This window comes from Rosa chinensis, unplaced genomic scaffold (assembly GCF_002994745.2).
Source record: "Rosa chinensis cultivar Old Blush unplaced genomic scaffold, RchiOBHm-V2 RchiOBHmChr0c16, whole genome shotgun sequence".
NCBI lineage: Eukaryota > Viridiplantae > Streptophyta > Magnoliopsida > Rosales > Rosaceae > Rosa > Rosa chinensis.
In genome coordinates this window covers 203,159-223,542 of record NW_020126829.1, presented here as the reverse complement: position 1 = coordinate 223,542, position 20,384 = coordinate 203,159, and the positions used below count along the sequence as shown (strand labels likewise).

General features: G+C 38.9%; 2 protein-coding genes across 2 annotated transcripts; one reads left to right on the top strand and one right to left on the bottom strand.

The window, feature by feature from the left end:
- Positions 1-1,346: 1,346 nt before the first annotated feature.
- On the top strand, positions 1,347-4,276 carry LOC112181258 (MDIS1-interacting receptor like kinase 2). Its single transcript, XM_024319683.2, has 2 exons — positions 1,347-3,711; positions 3,876-4,276. The coding sequence occupies exons 1-2, from the start codon at positions 1,347-1,349 to the stop codon at positions 4,238-4,240; spliced, it is 2,730 nt and encodes a 909-aa protein (XP_024175451.1). The 3' UTR covers positions 4,241-4,276.
- Positions 4,277-10,895: 6,619 nt separating this feature from the next.
- On the bottom strand, positions 10,896-12,813 carry LOC112181257 (UDP-galactose/UDP-glucose transporter 2-like). Its single transcript, XM_024319681.2, is given in 7 exon segments — positions 10,896-10,985; positions 11,077-11,178; positions 11,284-11,526; positions 11,915-12,066; positions 12,069-12,115; positions 12,229-12,257; positions 12,666-12,813. Coding segments are annotated over 7 exon segments (789 nt in total). The 5' UTR covers positions 12,792-12,813.
- Between the last annotated feature and the right edge of the window lie 7,571 nt (positions 12,814-20,384).

Below are 20,384 nucleotides of genomic sequence, written 5' to 3'. Positions count from 1 at the left end.
CGTTATCATCAAAGCTTCGGCCTGCTGTGAGCCACCCAATCTATCTTCTTTGCTCTTGGGCCGACTTTCTTCTTCAAGAACCGCAGCTGCAATATCATCGAAGACTAGTATTTCTAGATTGTTGGTTAAGTTGATGATGAGTTGATCATACGAATCAGGTAGACTTTGAAGTAGAATTTCAGCACGTTCACCCGTCTCTATGTTATACCCCATTGCTGTGAGCTGTGAGAACAAGGTGTTGAGTGTGTTGATGTGGTCAGTCATTGTTGACGACTCCATCATCCGAAGGGTGTAAAGCTTTCTCTTCAAGAAGATTTTGTTGTGTAGTGATTTGGCCTCGTACAATTTTGTGAGTGTATCCCATATCTCTTTTGTCGTCTTCTTCTCCGCCACACTTGACAATACTTCATCGGCTAGTGCTAGATGCAGATTAGCAATCACATTGCCATCCATCTCGTTCCACTTGCCATCATCAGTGATCTCCTCAGGCCTATCTCCAATTGCTGCCAAGCAGTTATCTTTTCTCAAGACTGCTTTTATCCTCATTTTCCACAATGAGAAATTGTTCCCATTGAACTTCTCTATTTCGTACTTCTTCGCCATTGTTGAAGATGCCTCCTTTCCACTAACTGGATCTCACTTTAGCACGAAAACCGGCTATAAACCCGGAGCTCTAATACCACTGTTAGGAACGTTGTGGTACGGGGCACCCAATTACAACTGAAATAGAAACTATGAAAATGAGTGAAGCACAAGATGATAGGCAAATTGTAGAAGGATTTCACTATAGCAAAAGGATACAACAATTTCTCTACTGCAATAAGGAGAGCACAATTGAGAATACCCTCTCTCTTATAATAGGAGGAAATACACACTAACAAAGGAAAGACACTTGAGTTTTAGGAGAAATCTCCATTTTTCTCTCTAAACTCCACTCCCTCTCTCTCTCTGTTTTCACTCACCACAACATGGGATTCCAACTCTATAACTCAAGACCTCTATTTATACTAGATAGAGGAGGTTACAACTAGCTTCTTAAAGCTTAAGAAACTTAGCTGTGTATGAGTTGTAAATGCAATCTTTACAACTATCATATGTTGGAAAGTAGCCACAATCTTTGACCTATCAACAACTTAAGTATGAAGTAAGTCACAATCTTTGACCTATCAACAACTTAAGCATGAAATAAGTCACAATCTTTGACTTATCAAAAACACCATCCTTATCAAGAACTTAAGCATGAAGCAAGCCTCCATTTTTGACTAATCAAGAAGATCATGCTTATCAAGAACTTAAGCATGAAGTAAGATGCACAAGTGGTTTTACTTCCACAATTCCAAGGGCCAATGCCATATAACTTTCCCAAGCTTAAACAACTTCATTTGGCACAAAACAACTTCAATGGTACAATTCCTGAAGATATTGGCTTCATATCTGGTCTGCAACGGGTTGACCTGTTTAACAATTCCCTTGAAAGCAAAATCCCATCCTCTGTAGGCCAACTCAGGGAGCTTCAGCACCTTGACCTTGGTGAGAATTCCTTGAACTCTTCAATCCCTTCTGACCTTGGTCTTTGTACAAACCTCTCTTATTTGGCCTTGGCTGTGAATAAACTCAGTGGGGAACTGCCTCTATCCTTGTCCAATCTCAAAAGCTTGGTGGAGTTGGGATTATCTGGTAATGTATTTACTGGGCTAATCTTGCCTTCTCTGGTCTCCAATTGGACTGAAATGATCTCTTTGCAACTCCAAAACAATAGACTCAGTGGGAACCTTCCAGCAGAACTTGGCCTGTCGAAAAGACTTCATATCCTCAATCTGCACAGCAATAACTTCTCTGGATCAATTCCCTCAGACATAGGAAACTTGCAAGTTTTGACAAAATTGGATCTCTCTAGCAACAAACTTGATGGGGAATTGCCAAACACCATTTCTCTCCTCACTACCCTCCAATTCTTTTCTGTGTCCAGTAATAATTTAACGGGAACCATTCCCAGTGATTTTGGCAGACACATTCCTAACTTGACTACTGTTAGACTTCCAAGGAACAAATTCTCTGGAGAATTACAGCAAGAACTGTGTAGTGGATTTGCTCTGGAAACTTTTGTAGTGAATCATAACAATTTCACAGGAACATTGCCTGAGTGGTTGAGAAATTGTTCAGCTTTGTCTAGGGTCCGGCTTGATGAAAACCAATTCACCGGAAACATTACCAATGCATTTGGTGTCCATCCCAGTCTTGAATTAATTTATCGTAGGCAGAACAAATTTTTTGGTGAACTCTCACCACGATGGGGAGAATGCAAAAACATCACGGATATGCAAATGGACGGAAATAGAATTTCTGTTCAAATCCCACCTGAGCTTGGGCAGTTAAGACAATTGCAGAAGCTAAACCTAGGCTCCAATGAATTCAGTGGGGAATTTCCAGTTGCCATTGGGAATCTAAGCTTGTTGTTCAATCTCAGTCTCAGCAGGAACTACTTGACAGGAGCTATTTCTCGGTTTCTTGGCAAATTGACAAGGCTTGAGTATCTTGATTTGTCTGATAATAATTTTACAGGGGTATTACCAGTCGAACCTAGAACGTTTGAGAGGTTAACAAGCTTGAACATAAGCCACAACAAATTATCAGGTGGAATACCAGAGGAGATTGGTAATCTACACCTGCAGTACTTGTTGGACCTAAGCAGCAATACATTCTCGGGATCACTACCATTAAACCTTGCCAAGCTTATAATGCTGGAGATTCTTAATGTCTCGCATAACCAACTCTCCGGGAATATCCCATCAACATTTTCCAGAATGGTTAGTCTTGTCGACATTGATTTTTCTTACAACAGCTTGACAGGTCCAATCCCAACAGGCGGCATTTTCCAAAAGAAACTTCCGGATAATGCTTTTGTTGGAAATGGTGGTTTGTGTGGAGAAACAGAGGGACTAACTCCATGCACTTCAGATCCCAAAAAGTCCAATAAGAAAATTCTTCTTGGTGTCCTTGTTCCCATTTGTGGTCTATTAATGATTGTGACCATAATTTCTGTGACCCTTAATTTCTGCAAGAGATCAAAGCTAGGGGAAAGCGATCATCCTGAGCTGGCTGAAAGTTTTGATTCAACAATAAAGAGAAGAGAAGAAAAATTTACATTTTCTGAAATCATCACCGCCACTGAGAACTTTGATGAAAAGTACCTCATTGGAAGAGGAGGATTTGGTAGTGTCTACATGGCTGTGTTGGGCAGAGGCAAAGTCGTGGCAGTTAAGATGATGAATATGTCAGTAGATTCTAGTGACAACATTCTAGAATTGATTCGCCAGAGTTTCGCGAATGAGATAAGATCTTTGACAGAAGTGAGGCACAGAAATGTAATAAAACTTTATGGGTCCTGTTCCTGGATGGGGTGCTCGTACTTGGCGTATGAATATGCAGAGAGAGGTAGTTTGAAAAGGGTATTGTATGGGGTGGAGGGTGAATCAGAGATACTTGGCTGGGACACCCGGGTGAAAATTGTGCAAGATGTAGCACATGCAATTTCTCACTTGCACAATGACTGCTCCGAGCTCATTGTTCACCGGGACATAACTCTGAACAACATATTACTACAGCGGGATTTCGTGCCATGGCTATCAGACTTTGGCACAGCAAGACTGTTGATCTCGGATTCCTCAAACTGGACTGCTGTAGCGGTGTCTTATGGCTACATGGCTCCAGGTAATCATTCATTTAGTAAACTTATACGGTTTTCAACTATACAGACGTTTCTACCGACACAATAGTAATGAAAAGAACTTTCTTAATTTAGCATTGTTGTTTTATCTGTGTATATATATGATGGAAGAACCTTGGTTGATTTTGGTATTGTAATGTGCATGAAGAGCTCGCATTCACAATGCGAGTGAGAGATAAGTGTGATGTATACAGCTTTGGGGTGGTGGCATTAGAAATCATGATGGGAAGTCATCCAGGGGAACTACTGGCTTCTCAATCAGAAAACAGAGGATTTCTTTTGAAGGATTTGCTAGACCAACGACTAGGGTCTCCATCAAGTGGGTTAGCAGAGGGAGTGGTTTCCATTGTAAAATTGGCCTTGGCCTGCACCAGCACTGATCCAGGTTCACGGCCCACAATGCAGTTTGTGGCAAAAGAATTCTCATCAGTCAGGATCCAGAATTGCCTCTCCGAGCCGTTAGACATGATAACTATTAACAAGTTGGCAGGTTTTGAAACTAGAAGTGACTGATATAAAATGGAATCTTAACAACTAAATCCTACTTCACAGTTGAAAGAGTTTTGCATGTCCTATACTTTCTATATTCTACTTTTCCAGTGAATAAATCAATAAGTATTATTTCTTACTCTAGCTCGAACAATGTAAGGTATAATAAAGATAGTCTTTCTGTAATAGAACTAAAACAGATTGTACAGTTTCAGTGTAGACTATTAGTTTATTTGGAGGCTCATCATGTCTTGTGCTATTGAAAATGTAGGGTGTACAGTTTCACTAATGCACTATAAACTATAAGTTAGTCTGAATGCTCACTATGCCTTTTGCATTTTTGTGTTTCTTACATTTATGTGCTCGAACAATTACTTACACATGCTCTAGTCAATGGTGTATTACATTGGTCTCAATCTAGTGAGGACTGTTTCATTGTGTCGATTGATATGTCCAGTGAAATATTTGGTAAGTTTTGAGGGACAGAGATATTTGCTTTATTTCAGAATAAGAGGAATCCCTTGCCTTTCATAAGAGATTTGATATTTGGCAAAGTGCTTATGAAAAGTTTGATATGTGGGTGATGCAAGAGTATGCTGTGGCGGAAAAGAACTAGTGTTGAAATAGTGCCTAGAAGAAGATTATGCTTATCCATTATTAACTAAAAGTCCAGAAGTTGTGTTCAGGCACTTGCATTTAGAGAGACTGGTAACGTAGTGCTCAATTTCCTTCTTACTGAAGTCCCTAAAACAAAACGAATTGGTGATTTCAAATTTGAGGATAACAGTGGTGATGCCTCATTTCGTACGAAATGCAAGACCAGGTTGGTTGGAATATTTTTCTGTTGTTTCTTTTCTTTTCTTTTTTTTGTATAAGTATGCCCTATAATTTGCAGCTATATACTGAACTCTCTTTTTATTATTATTATTATTATTATTATTATTATTAGTATTATTATTATTATTATTTTAGAGATTCATTCAATCATTCTCGTGTGCTAAATGAGAATTAAGGGTAGTGGGAATGCAATATGCATGTTTTTGTTTGAATGATAGTATGTTTGATATAAGTGCTAGAACTTTGATTTACAGAGACATGAGAAGGAAAGGATCTGTTGATACACTAACATAGAACTGTAGAAGGTTATCAAGTTATGTGAGTTTGTTTATACAGATCATGATTAGATTATAGGCTACCCTGTTGCTACGCCAGTGTGTTGTTGAAATACTATATATCATGAATACATATATAGCCAAATAAAAGGTATGTTAAAAGTTAGGACTAGCTCTGGCTTTCAGTTTGTGTTTAGGAAAACCCACTAGAAAATTTTCTGTTGGTGTAAACTGTGGAATCTTTCAGTCTTGATAGAAAATCTAGGGCCTCTTTCAATAAATAAATAAATAAATAAATCTAGGCCTGTTGGGTTCGTCAAACCAAAAATTTAAAGTAGCAAGCTTCACACTGAAACAATTATAATAGACATGAGGAGCAAACAGGTAATGACAAATTAACAATCACAGAGAAATCACTAGGTCTATGATTGGAAGATTGCTAAAGACTAGCATTTTAAGATTGCAGATACATTAGAATCCTTTTACTGTATCATTAAGCTTTTCGCATGTGAAATTACCAGTGTAGGTTTGTTTTACCAGGTATATTGGTATGAAACGTACAGGAACCTCGCCATACGGCACTAGCAGTTGAGTACAATACTATCATGCCTTTGTTGTGAATAGGGATGGCAATGAGGCGGGTTGGGGATGGGGATCACAATACCATCCCCATCCCCGGGGTCATTCTCTATCCCCATCCCCGCCCCAATCCCCAATAAAAATATATTGGGGATTCCCCGTCCCCATCCCCACTGGGGACTAAGCCTCCAAACCCGCCCAAAATCCCCAATAAAAATTTAATAAATAAAATAATTTTTTCTCATATTGCCTTTTTAAAAATCAAAATCTACAACAAATAAATTTAAAATATGATTAAATTCATAAATCATAATTCAGTGAGTACAAAAGTCAAAACATCAATAAAATATAAGTGTAGATATTAAAGTAAAGTAATAAATGTATATATTTGTGATTTATATTATAAACAATATATTTGTGATTTATATATAAGTTAAATATATGTATATATTATTGGGGCGGGTTTGGGGATGGAGATCACAATACCATCCCCGCCCCATCCCCAATTTTAGATAGCGGGGATTGGGGATCCCCATCCCCATTCCCCATTTGTCCCCGAATTCTCCCCCCATTAGGGGCGGATATCCAATGGAGCTCCTCCCCGCTGGGGATTTTTGCCATCCCTAGTTGTGAAGAAGCTAAAAAACTTGCGAAGCACGCACCTCAAATTTTTTTTTGTTCTATCAATAAACTGTTTTTTTTTTTTTAAACTGATATTTATACTCTTAATTTCTTTTAAATATAATAATTTTATAGTTTAATATAATGTTAGTAGTAATTTAATGAGAATGAAATTGTTTTGGACACCCGCGGTTGATGGCTCTATCACTCTGTTTCGGTACACATTTGTTTAAGCAAAAAATAACAGGCTCATGACTAAGACCATCTCCAATGGAGAGGTCAAAAATTTTGAGGTAAGTTTGAAATTTGACAACTACAAGGAATTGTCAATTTAGACAATTTTTCACTCCAACCCATAGGTTAAAATAAATAAATATTTTATTATTATTATAATGTATTTAATTAAAACACAATTGCACTATTGCTTTCTTTCTCTCCGTCTTCTTCTCTTCTCCTTCTTCTAGCTTTTCTGGGCAATTAGAAAAGCCACTATATTAACAAATTTGAACAGATCCAAGCAACCACAAGTAGCCCAGATTCCAACATCGCAAACACAATGGCGACCTCAACACTGTGATCGACCATGGCGACACTCAGGTGTGATCGGAGCTGCTTGAACCCAATTCTTCAGTTTTTCTTTCTAACTCCAAACTCTAACTCTCTTCCTCTCTTTTTCCCCAAATCTGAATGAAAATTTAATTTTTGGTTTGACATCAATGATTTTTGAAGGTTTGGGTATTGTAGGAAGAAATAGAAAGATGAGAAGATCATGAATGACTTTGATCTGGGTAGCATGAAATTGAGGAGAACGATAGAGGAGAAGGGGAGAAACAATAAAAAAAAAAAATGACAGATGACCTGAGTCTGTCAAATTTGACAGATGAAACCAAGAATTGTCATCCACGGTAGATTTGAAGGATGGGTTGAAGAGGAAGAAATCTGCCTTTTGTATCTGTTGGAGCTCCACAGTGGATTTTGACTCCACCAACGGAGATGCTCTAATAGGCCAGCACTTGTGGCCCAATTTTAAGAGCTTGTGTTTGTAAATAATCTTTATTCATCTGTGTATTGCTTGCGTTGGGAACGATGTCACAAAAGACTTGCAAGCGCTATATGGCTTTTGTCGTCACTGCTCTGGCTATGCCCAAAGTTCGGAAGATTAATCTGACATGTTGAAAGAAGTAGTAATCTGCTTTGATTACTACAGAAATAACGTTGTTGATTGTAAATCTAAAACAAGTTGCCCTACGGGTCCCGATTCTATATTGTATACCAACTAGTCAAGCTAGGGTACTCGGTACGTGACGTCAGACTGAAGACCAAAGCCAGAGCAGTGACGACAAAAGCCATATTAGGCTTGCAAGTCTTTTGTGACATCGTTCTCTACGCATGCAATACACAGATGAATCGATGGATCAGTATATGAATTTGGATTTGGGATTGGGATTGGGGTGGGGTTTTATAGGAGTTTCTAGCAGCATCTTTCGATCATGTAATTGTATATATGGCCGGTCATGCACTAGTACTACACCACCTAATTATCCTATGTGCAAGGATCGTGAGCACAAAATCACAATTCCATGCATTCTTTTATTTCTGATAAAAAAAAAATTATTTCAAGTGAAATTAATGGAAGCACAAGTTGCATTTCTTCTAAAATAGTTGTGGATGAAACTGATTTTGTCTTTGAGAAGACAGTTTTCATTTCTCTCTTCTTTTGCAGAGTGATAGGCTGAAGCAGATGCATGCCCATCTGGCATGGGTACATTGAACTCGCTCTGCTTAGTTGGTATGGATTTCAAATAGAAGGATGTAGAGATAAGTTTGGACTTAATTGAACAATTGGCCACTGGAATAAAGAAATTGTGCAATGCTAAATTATAGAGAATCCAGAGCGTAAAGATTGTTCTCCAAAAATTATATTCCTTTGCTATATTTTTTCTTTTTCTTTTTTGAAGAGAGTGTAGGGATACTATATGGACTAATATTTTGATTCGTGAACTGGGGGTTTAGGAGCAATGGTAATCATTCTCAAAAAGAAAAGAAAGGAGCAATGGTCATCATTATGTTGTTTGGGTTTTTAGCTTATCATCAAGAAGTTGCAAATGCAATCTTCTCAGGGTTAGAGAAACTTTCTTCTGCTTCATCGGTTTACCCAAGCCAACCTCCTTGTCAGATTGTAACCATCGATCACAAACATCTGGATTCCCGTTGCCCGAGCCAGTGCCGGCCGGACTCCAGCGTTGGTTGTTGGTGGGCGGTGTGGTCCTCCGGTGCATGATGGGAAGGCATCCAGGGGAGCTACTGACTTCTGTATCGGAAAATGGAGAATTGCTTTTGAAGGATTTGCTTGACCATCGACTTTGGTCTCCTTATTCAAGTCAATTAGCAGTGCAAGTGGTTTCCTTAGTTACAGTGGCCTTGGCCTGCACCAGCAGTAATTCGGAGTCACGACTCACGACCCACCATGCATTTTGTAGCAAAAGAACTATCAACAGCCAGGACCTGGACTTGCCTTTCTGAGCTGTTCGGCACCATAACCATTAATAAGTTGGCAAGTTCTCATTACTAAAAGCGGCTGAAATAAAGAGAGAAGTTTAACAACTAAATCCTACACCAAAATTGAAAGATTCTTGCATTTCCTCTGGTTTCTAGTTTTTTGGTGAATACATATACTAATTCTAGCTCCAACAATGTAAGGTTTGATAAGAGTAAGGTATTCCATATTAGAACATATAGAAAGTTTGGTTGTTGCCATGATTTTTGTTTAAGATCATATAGAGGGGATATTACTATAGTCCGTAGCAATTTCATAAGCAGAACCTGTTCATTTTCTCCATCTTCATCGGAATTGTACAGCAGAGAACTAAACTTGAGCTGTACTAGTACAATTGTCCAAGCCAGATTGTTACAATACTAGTTGCATGTTGACGATACAGAGTGGTGGCTGGAGAGGAAGCATTAAGCTGTTTCCAATTTTTATCAGATCTTTGTAAAGTTACCATGCTATTAATTCGGTTTTGGACGCGGCATTCCCTAGTGCAATTTCTAAATGATGTGCCGATCCAAGTGAGAGTTTTAAATTAACTTACTTTTTATCCTAGTATTATTCCGGAATGAACATGTGAGAAGTGAAATTCACTATGTTGTGGCTCTTTGTAACAACCCTCTTATATGATGGGTCATAAATTTATATAACTTTGTCTTCATGCAAATAATCGGTAGCACTACACCAATTTTTCAATCAGACAACAGTTTTTCACTGTCGTGATTATAGGCATTGCTGTTGTCTATCTCAATGCCGTCTGATACATAATCAGACAATACCAGAAAACTGTCGTCTGATAAAGTTTAGTACAACAGCAGCTACTATCATGTCTGTTGCCTGAATACCACGAAGAACAACAGCAGCTTATATACTTACTGTTGTCTGATAAAGTTTAGTACAACAGCAGCTACTATCATGTCTGTTGTCTGAATACCACGAAGAACAACAGCAGCTTATATACTTACTGTTGTCTGAAGGCTGTGCCAGACAACATGGGCTTATATGCTTGCTGTTGTCTAAAGGCTTGATCAGACAATATGTACTTGCAAATCCCATTGTCTATCTATTATTGATACTATAGATTTCTTAAAAAACCATTGTTTGTTGTTTTGCTGGACAATGGCTTTCTCGTTCTTTTAGTCCTTAAAGTATTATAGTTAGATGACTCATACAACAGTTTTTGTTAGGCATTTTATGATGATCAATTATTGGACAATAGTTTTTAGCTGGAATAGAATGATCCGAGAGACATTCAAAAGACCTACATTCTGCATATATGGGATCCAAATGACAACCCAAAACACATTTATTTATGTAAAGATTCGATACATTCATCCATATATCCAACAAAGTCATTCTATCCCAACATTAACCCCCACGATACTTGTCCATAAATGTGATGCACATTAACCTTGCCTAAACCTCACAAATATGTGAAAACAATGCACCGGCAGCTTTAAGTACATCTTTTTGTTTACCCTCGGTAAGAACCTGCATATAATAATGTAGAGATGAGTGAATACATTATATATTAGTATTATATATCTTAAGAAGCTGTAAAGAGATTGTAGAAATATTAGAGATAAAGGCGTTCAATTAATCAAATGCAAATTAGAGTTATGTTACAAATAAGAAATCTCTTCCTTGTGCAAATAGAACTTGCTTCATAGCTCATATATTGCTGGAACATATTGAGAAGAGATATAACTGAAAGACTTTGACCACAAAATTGGTTGGACCCCAAAATTGAAATCTGACTACTTAGCCATCATTCTGCCACATAAATAAAGAATACTAATAATCACAGTCTATTAGAAATTCAAGAAAGATAATTGAGGGAAAGGACAGAAACTTGGCCAATAAAGGTGGCCATGGCTTCAAAGACTAACACACCATATACGTATGGATGCTGCATAATACCAAAAGGTTAAGTGTAACTGTCTGGCTTGCGAGGAATGTAACAAGTTTGGAATCAAAAGATTTTGTAACTGGCAAGTTACCTGAGAACATGAACTCCACGCTTTGAATAATTCTCCTGTCAAAATCATTGGTGGCACCAAGAAAGGTAGACCAACTACTGTAGAGCAAAACAACATCTCCATCTGTGGATAAGATAAGATAGAGAACAACATTATAACCGAAGTCACAGCTTTTCCATGAACATGCATCTAATTCACTTTTAAGCACCCACGGAGAATGTGAATCACCTGTGTGGTTTCAGGATTCATGGTAAATATTGCTTCTTGCAAATTACCCAAAAACGAATCCATGACTAGAGCACCCGATACCATCACCACACCAATCACGCTGAAGTTGGGAGACGTTTGTGCATCCGCTAAGGTGAATAGGATCAGACCCACCACCAGAAGGATTGCAGAAACGTACTCATGAGGTGGGTACTTCCGCCTCAAACCTGGTATGAAGGCTCCCATTATCATCACAGGCAAAACCTGAAACCCCAAAAGGACCAAAATCATGAAGTTAACATGAGAGGCTGCAGAGTAACTGTAGTTTGACATATACAGCCAAATAGATATTTATAAACTATTCTTGTCCTATACCAAAGATCAAAAATTCCAACAGAATCCAAATGACACTAAAAACTTAGTTAGAGACCAACTTAAACTCTTTCCCCTAAATTAAGAACAATAATCTCAAACTGGCCATACTAAACAAAATAAAAATATGAAAGGGGAAAAAGAAACGTGTCTTAAGAGGCAGTCAAATTCTAAATCCTCTCTGTTTTACACTGAAATTGTTTCCACTTGATATGATTATCAAGTCAAAATTGGCAGCTTAGAGAAACAAACAAAGTTTTTTAACATCGCATTTGCTTACCTTTGTTGATTTGAACATTAGCTGTGCAGGGTAGTTGAGAAAAGCCAAGGAGCCTTTGGTAAGTCCATGAGAGCCCATAAGCACAGCAGATAGCTTCACATAAGTCTTCCATGGGTTTACCATTTGCTTGGTGGTAAAGCCTTGAAGATAATCAGAAATAGATACATAAATCCTTGCACAAATGTGAAGTACCACCCATAACTGCAGCAAGGAACACATCAGAAACAGAATCTGAAACAAGCAGGGTCCTAATTGAATTCGAAAACCAAACACTCCACAAATCCAAAACCAAATACCCAGATGTTAACCATTACCTGAATTGTAGCCTGTTATACACGTATTCCTGAAAATGGAGCAAAAAGTTAAGATTCAATCAGCAATTAAAAAAAAATACAGAGTGTACGAAAAATCAAGTCATCTCTGAACGTGCAACGAGCTGCATTCATTCTTCAAAATTATTACTTTGATTCCTCCAAAAGCAAACTCATAAAATAATCAAACCCATTGGTCCCATAAGCCAAAACCTCATTTTAAAATTATCTGAGAACTTTCATCAAAACAGTAAAAAAAAAACTAATAAACAAAAACCATAAATCTCTTGGAACAAAAAGATTTCTTCCTCAGAAGCTAAAGCATAACCCTTAGCTTGATTCAAAAGAAACTAAACACAAAAGAAAATTCATCCCAAAACAAAAAAAAATCCCAGAACCAAACCGAAAAAAAAACTTGAAACCAAAGAGAGTGAATTTACCTCACAGACACCATTAACCAGATAACCAAAGAAGAACCCAGAAGAGCAAAGCAGGAATTGCTGCCATTTGGGTCTATCAGAGAGCGAAATCCCAAACAGAAACCGAGCTTGTTCTTCGTTCTTCATCGTCTTCAACACCTTTTCATACACAAATGGACACCTTTTCACCTTTTCAACACCTTTTCACACACAAATGGACAGCCTATAACCCTAACAAAAAATAAGTGATTAATGGTTCAAATTCCATGGATCCGGAGAACATGACATACCTCTTCCTTCTTGCCTTTGCCTCCGGTGAAAAACTTGTATCCACTAAAGATAAGTGCACCCCATCCAGTCAAAGAGACAATTACAAACTGCAGAAGTACAGAATCCAATGAAAAATAACTTCAAAATTTCATGTATCCAGTAATTTCTCGTATATTAATGGTTCCAAGAACAATCAATACCCAGATTCCTGTTCTTCCCGTAATCAGTAACAACTGGAAAGGAGGAGAGGGTGAGAGAGATACCTGGAGGCTGGACCGCTGGAGCTCAGAGACGGAGAGGAGGAGATTCAACTGGAAATCCGAAATCGAACCCGGAACCCATTTCAACAATTCAACAATCGAACCCGGAAATTACAGATTAGAATTTTAGAATTCAGAAACCCAGAAGGCCAGAACTTCAGAAGAGAAGAAGAGGAGGACTGGAGGAGGGGAGGAGCCGTCGCCAACTCGCCGAGGAGGTCAGGAGGAGGAGAAGAGTAGGAGACGGAGAGGGAGAGGGAGATAGTGAGATACCTCGAGCCTGGAGGTGGAACTCGGAGACGGGTTGCTGGACAGAGTGACAGACTCTCCAACCCCGAGTTCGGCGGCCCTGCAACAGCCGAGGTGGATGAGGGAGAGAATCGAACGGAGGCCCTGCAACAGCCGAGGTTGAAGCCAAATTGGGCAGGTGGACCTGTACAAGACCGCTTCCGATCCTTGTATCGTGGGACGGCTTCTTTGTTATAGATCTTGGATTGGATGCAATCCATTTGAGAGAAGCTGATGGCTGAGGATTGAGGGCTGAGGATAGTGAGTATATTGAGATCCAGTAGTGATAGCTGAGGATTCGTGAGAGAGTTGGCGGTCACTGGTCACTGGGTGTGAGAGAGAGAGAGAGAGATGGCTGAGAGTACTGAGGACTGAGGGTTGGTGAGATCGAAAGTGATTTTGAGAGAGAGAAGCGGGAGCTCGGGTGTTTTGGTCGAATGGGGAGGGAAAAAGTTCAATTTTTGATTTTTGTCGAAGTGTTAAAGCAATATATCAACCCTAGCTAAAAGTCAGCTATTGTATCGGAAAAAAAAAATTTAAAACTCAGACGACATCAAATATAAGGTGCATTGTCTGAAACTCATGTGACAACAGGCAAATTAAAAAGCATTGTGTGAACCACTCAAATCAGACAACATCTTTCAACAAGCATTGACTTAAAAGATATCAGACAACAGACACCTAATAACAGTTGTGTGACTAAAAATAATCAGACAACAGCAAAAATCAACCATTGTATAAATGAACCTTGGACAACATCACATAATAACTGTTGTCTGAATTAATTCATTCAGACAACATCAAAAAAATCAACCATTGTCTGAAATGCTATTGCACAAGAGCCAAGAAAAAACTGTTGTCTGATTCAAAAACTCAGACGACATAATTTTTCTTGCTGTCGTCTGATTAAATCAGACGACAGTTAAAATGTTTGCTGTCGTCTGATATGTGTTGTCTGATTCCGAAATTGGTGTAGTGTATAGTCTCGTTTTTTTGTTACATTAAAGAGAAATTAAACTCCTGATTTAATAGTAATTGTAAAAAAAAACTGAAACCCTAAAAACTCTCTTTGAAAGAAAAACCCTAAAGGACGCCTCGCCTGTCCGACTTCTCCTCGGTATTGGCCTTGCTGGCGCACGATCGGTGCGGCCGGACGGGTAGTTTTCTTCTAAGGCGTATCCCAGGCTCGGTAACTGGGATCGGACGGGGTGTGGCTTTTCCTTCCTCTCGGTCGAAGGGTGGAGCTGAGTTGCGGTGGCGGACTGGGGTCTTTGCCTGGACGGAGCTGCGACTGGTGGACGTCAGGGTTGGCAAGCCGGATCTGGTGGCTGGTTGGAGTAAATCGAAGACCGGTTGTTTAGGTTCAATGGCTTGCAAGCTTGGCACTTCGCGTTTAGACATTTTGATTTGGATCCTTGTGCAGAGATCCTTTGCAGGTTGGTGTTGGGTGAACCAAGACGGCAGGAGTCAACTGCCGTTTGGTAGTCAGTGACGGGAAGTGTTGGTGGCCCGACGCAAGTTTGACTGTGGATGCAGCTGCAGAATTGGGCCGGGGGGCTGGAAACGGCCCACAAGCTGGCTTGGTCTATTAATGGGCTTGAATACTGCCTGAAGGCCCGTTTGCTCTTTTGGGCATATTGGGTCATTATTTAGTTTTTTTTTTCTTTCTAATAATTCCCTTTTATTTTGGGATCTATTCTTGTTAGTTTTTAGTAAGCATCAAGGAGTCTTAGTCATTTCACCTATTTACTATGATGTGGTGTTAACATAGTTTATAGGCTTGCTTTTTTAGTGAGCATAGAACTATTAAATAAGTAGACCTAATCTATGTATCGTTGTGGCACCACCACAAACTTTTTATCTACCCTATGACAGTAGAGAGAGGATATGTAATGGCTCATTCTGGCTTTCGATGAATGATATACGCCCGATTTGAGTTTGATTCAAAAAAAAAAAAAACTCTTGATTTAATCTAGTTCTAAATATTTAATATAATTCTCAAGTCCACCCCTTACTACTTAAGCGAACTTTAAAGACTTAAATAATGAGTCATCTTTGCCTTTTTAGGTAAAATAAAATAAGAGGTTTTAATTTTTTTTATTTTTTATTGGAGCTCACTCCCTCTTGCTTGTTACATCAAAATTCGTTTTATTATATGGTTTTGATTCATTTTAAGACATCTATCATGTAATTATGAAGAGTTGAACAGAAGACTTTCCATTAAAAAAAAAAAAGGGCCTTGATGCAGTATACAGAATCAGGCCAAGGCTTTCCCACTTACACCACTAAAAGTTTTTAATTTCCAGCTACCCAATTCAAACGTTAAATAACAATAACAATTTTACTCTAAACCAAATTAATAAACTACATCATGCCATCGATCTATTTCTCCTCTCTCTCATACGGATACGGTCATACCTCTTCGATCTGAAACACTCTCTCTCTCTCCCCCCACCCCCGCCCTTCCCTCTCTCCTCGTCGGAGTCGGACATACGACGTCGCTCTGTTGGATCTCTGTGCTCGACGATGGCCGGTACGAAGAAGGATAGCTCCAATCTAGTACTCAGAACATGGAATTTGATTGGTACTCTATCATCTGTGAAGCCTTTTCTGAACACCACCACCGGTTTCCGGTCGCCGTTTCTTGAAAATTAATTTTCATTGGGTTTTGACGCCTTCAACCGGATTCTGACCCACTCTACCATCGGGTTTCTGGATTTCTGTGATAAGGGTTGCGAGGAGGAGACGTCGATGGAGGAGGTGGAGTCTGGAAGCACTACTAGAAAAACCCCCCATCACACACGGATGAGAATCCGTGTGAAATCATAGTATTACATACAGAAATCCGTGTGAAAACACCAATACACACGGTACAACGACGGATTAATAATCCGTACGTATTGCTGGCGTTGCTAATACTACCTTCACACAGATTTATCTAATCCGTGTGAATGCTTTTGCTGGGTCCCACATAAATCACAACTCCAGCAATTATAATCATGACAGAAAAGATCCGTGTGTACCAAATATAATATATTTGATTGAATTTTATTAAATTAATTACAGTTACATATTTATTGTTTGGTCCCTCAATTTATTGTCCTTTCAATTCCCAGTACCACTACATCTCCTGTCACCAATACCACCAAATCTCCGGTCCATTTAAATTCCTTAATACCACCAAATCCATGAGGCAGAGCCAACTCGTCCGATTCAAACACTAATCTCACAGAAGAAGCAAAACAGATATAGTCGCAGGTCTGTAAAGCATGAGCTGATATACAAGTTTCCGAGACCGGAAATCTAGTACCCAAAAAGCAGGAAATTGACCAAATCTAGAAGCAAAACCAAAGTTAGTGGGTTCGATTGTAGATCTGTTACGGATTCTTCTGCAAGCACCAAATCGGGAAAAATAACAAACTTTCGATCAGAGAAGTAGTAAGAAGTGCAGAAAATCTAGGAAGGCAATCACAATAATGTAAATTGGGCAGAGATGGAGAAAGAGAGACTTACAGTGTGTTTGTTGAGAAATATCAAAACTTCTTGGCTCTATTTTCTGCTGGGTTTGAAAGATCCTATACCAACCAACAACATCAGGCAGATCTACAAGAGTTATTAAAGAGAGAAAATTGAAACCCATGTTACCGGGGGATTTGGCATCACGAGTTCATATATAAGGTCAACTGAGGGAGAGAGAGAGAGATCTGGGCATTTTCCATCGATCAGTTCTCCTTTTTTCTTCTTCTCATAGCTCCTACTTGCGGTGGTGCCAGAAACAGCGGAGGAACCGCCGGGGAACTCAGAGCTTCACGGCGTTGATTCTCTTCCTAAAGCTATCGGCTGAATGGTCTGACCCCAGGAGGACATCGGCGACGAGAAGAGGAAACGATAGGTGCTGGTGCGCCGTCGTGAGGTGGCCGGACGGAGGAGATTCCGTCGGATCTCCTTCGCGGGTTACCGGGTCGAGAATCCGGGTCGAAGAGCTGTGAACCTTCTGGAGCCATCTCTCTCTCTCTCTCTCTCTCTCTCCCTCTCCCTCTCCATCCCTGCGTTCCTTCGATCTCCATCCTTATATACTCTCTTTTAAATGACTTTGGACGGCTCAGATGGAGCGGTGGATATTTTAGATGGCTAGGATCGCACCACCGAAATTTTTTTTTTCCATTTAATATTTTTCATAATCCCAAAACTTCCAAAATTTGTAACAATTAGCTCGGGTATTTGAAATATTCCCCGAGAATTCTCACGGACTCATTGCAACGCATACATTATCACATAGTCCAAATTTTGAAGACTTTATGAGAAATTTCGATAATTATTCCCGAGGACCTTAATAATTACCGAGATCATAAAATCTATTCCAAACGATCTCTCCTTATCCTGATAAAGTTTTCCGGGGCTCACATGTATTTTCTAAAGTTAGCTAATATTACAATAATGTATTAAATTTAAACAAATTTACCTCGGGTGTTACAGAGGGAGATTGGGAATAGGTGATTGGAGTGAAAAGAGAAGAAATGGAAATAGGGACTGGCAGTGTATTTGATAGTCTGCAACCCATTTTTTGAGTCTCTGTTCGGCAGAATTTGAAGGAGCTATAGAGATATTTCCCTCTTTGGCAACAATTGTTCACAGCCCCTTCTTAGCCACTAGTAAACGATAAAAAGGAAGTATGAAGATTAAATAATATATACCAACCTAAACTCTATCCACTCATGCTTTAAAGAGAAAAACAATAAAATTCAAAAATTCAAAATAAGTTAGGAAGTTGATAAATTGAAGTTAAATAAAGTGGGTCTATGAAATTTGCAGGAAAAAAATTCCCCAGAGAGAGAGAGAGGTCTGTTCAATTGCAAAAAGCGTTTAAAAAAAATTCACACGGATATTCGTGTGAACCAAATATTTATCAGAAATAATGTGCCAAATATGAGTACGATTTTATGTAATAATTTATTTATTTATTTTGAAATGAAATTCACATGGATTTTGGTGTGTCAATTCTAATTCACACGGTAATCCGTGTGAATTTCTGACACATATACAGGGTTTTCACACGGATGACTGTGTGAATTTTTGCGGCCCCACTTTCAGAAAATAATTCACATGGATGACTGTGTGAATGAACTTTTCACACGGATATATGTGTGTATTGCAATATTTTTCACACAGATTTACGTCCGTGTGAATATCCGTGTGCATGTCATCTGTGTGCATTGGGGGGTTTTTCTAGTAGTGAAGGGACTTGAGCGCGAAAATGTTTGAGAGGTTGAGGGAGAAGAATTTAAATTTTCTAGAAAAGGTCGACCCAACCTAGGCTCAGGCTTCGGGTGCTCTAGATGTTGCAATTATGTTGGCAGAGAGTCTACCTAGAATTAATCATGCATGTGTGCCAGTTTGTGGTTAATTGGTTAAACTAAGCCCAAATATGCAAATAGCTTGGGTAACAAAACTTCTATGATGGGTACCAAATGTTTTAATTCATCACCCACTAGTTTGGGCCTTAGTCACCGTTGTACCAAAGAGAAGAATCTGAGTATAGATATACTGCAGTTGCAAATAAATTTTCCTCAAGCTCAACATTGCACAGGCAATTATTTCCCCCCGCCCAATAAAAGATTATGTACTTCATCTTCTTCTTCAATAAAAGTTTATTTGTCTAATTTTAAATAAATTAATTCCCTTTCTCCCTAATAAATTTTTATTGCCCCCCAATAAACCTTTATTGGAGGGCAATAAACCCCAATAAAAAGTTTTCATTGGGGGAAAATAAAAATTTATTTGTGGGGGTAATAAATCTCTCCAGCGACCTATGAGATTTCCAACGACCTTTTTGGAGACCTTCGGCGAGGTTTCATAAAATTTTATTGCCCTCCAATAAATGTATATTTGGGGTAATAAATGTTTATGAGAAGGTCAATAAACCTCTATGGTGACCTATGAGATTTCAAACGACCTCTTTAGAGACTTCTTGCGAGGTTTTCAGAGAAGTCCTGCGGCTGGTGATTGGTGACCAGATTCCCGCGGCTAGTCACAAGACTCTGGTGAAGTGACCTATGGCTTCTCTCTCTCTCTCTCTCTCTCTCTCTCTCTCTCTCTCTCTCTCTAACAAAAGGGTGAGGCACAATAGTTTCAAAAAAATAAAAAAACTTAATTGGGTATTAGGGAATACCTTATTAGAGTCTTTATGGGTATGTGGAAATAAAAATAAGTGGATGGTGTGAGGGGGGAAAGTACCTAGAATTAGGGTAAATGGTCAAAACTAAAATAAAAAAATAAAAGCACTAAGGGACAATCAGCTGGCCAACTGTACAAGCTTTGTTTTTTGTTTTTTTGTTTTTTTGTTTTTTGTTTTTTTGAAAAAGGGCTGGTGCGGCTGCCTCAAGTCTTGATTAATGAAATTGCAGAATCCAAGGGAGGGACGTAAAGCTTGAACCTCATATTACAATATGCATAAAGAGAACATCTTGAAATAATAACAGGATTCTCTACAAAATCTATGTATTCTAAGTTCTAACAACTACCAATTAGCAAAGAGTGCACGAATGGTTGCTCCATTTTCTTTGACATAGCGGTGCCATACAGGAAAGATAACTTTATTACGAAGAAGTATCATTACAAATAACACAGCTTTCCCACTATGTTGCTTCACGGAAATAAATCCGGCGATACTCAATTTCATCCTGCCACTAGAAGGTTGCGTCCATTTCATCAAGTGAATAGCTCGTCACCTTGTTAGGACAGACAAGGTACACTGAGTGTGCATACCAAGACAAAACCCACATCCCCCTACCCAAAAGTGGTAGGGACTTATTACGGGCATAGAGCCACGTCTTTTTTTTTGAAGAAAATAATGAATTTTATTCATCAAATATGATTTAGATCATACAATAAGGCATCCGAAATAATAGTCGGAATAGAAGTG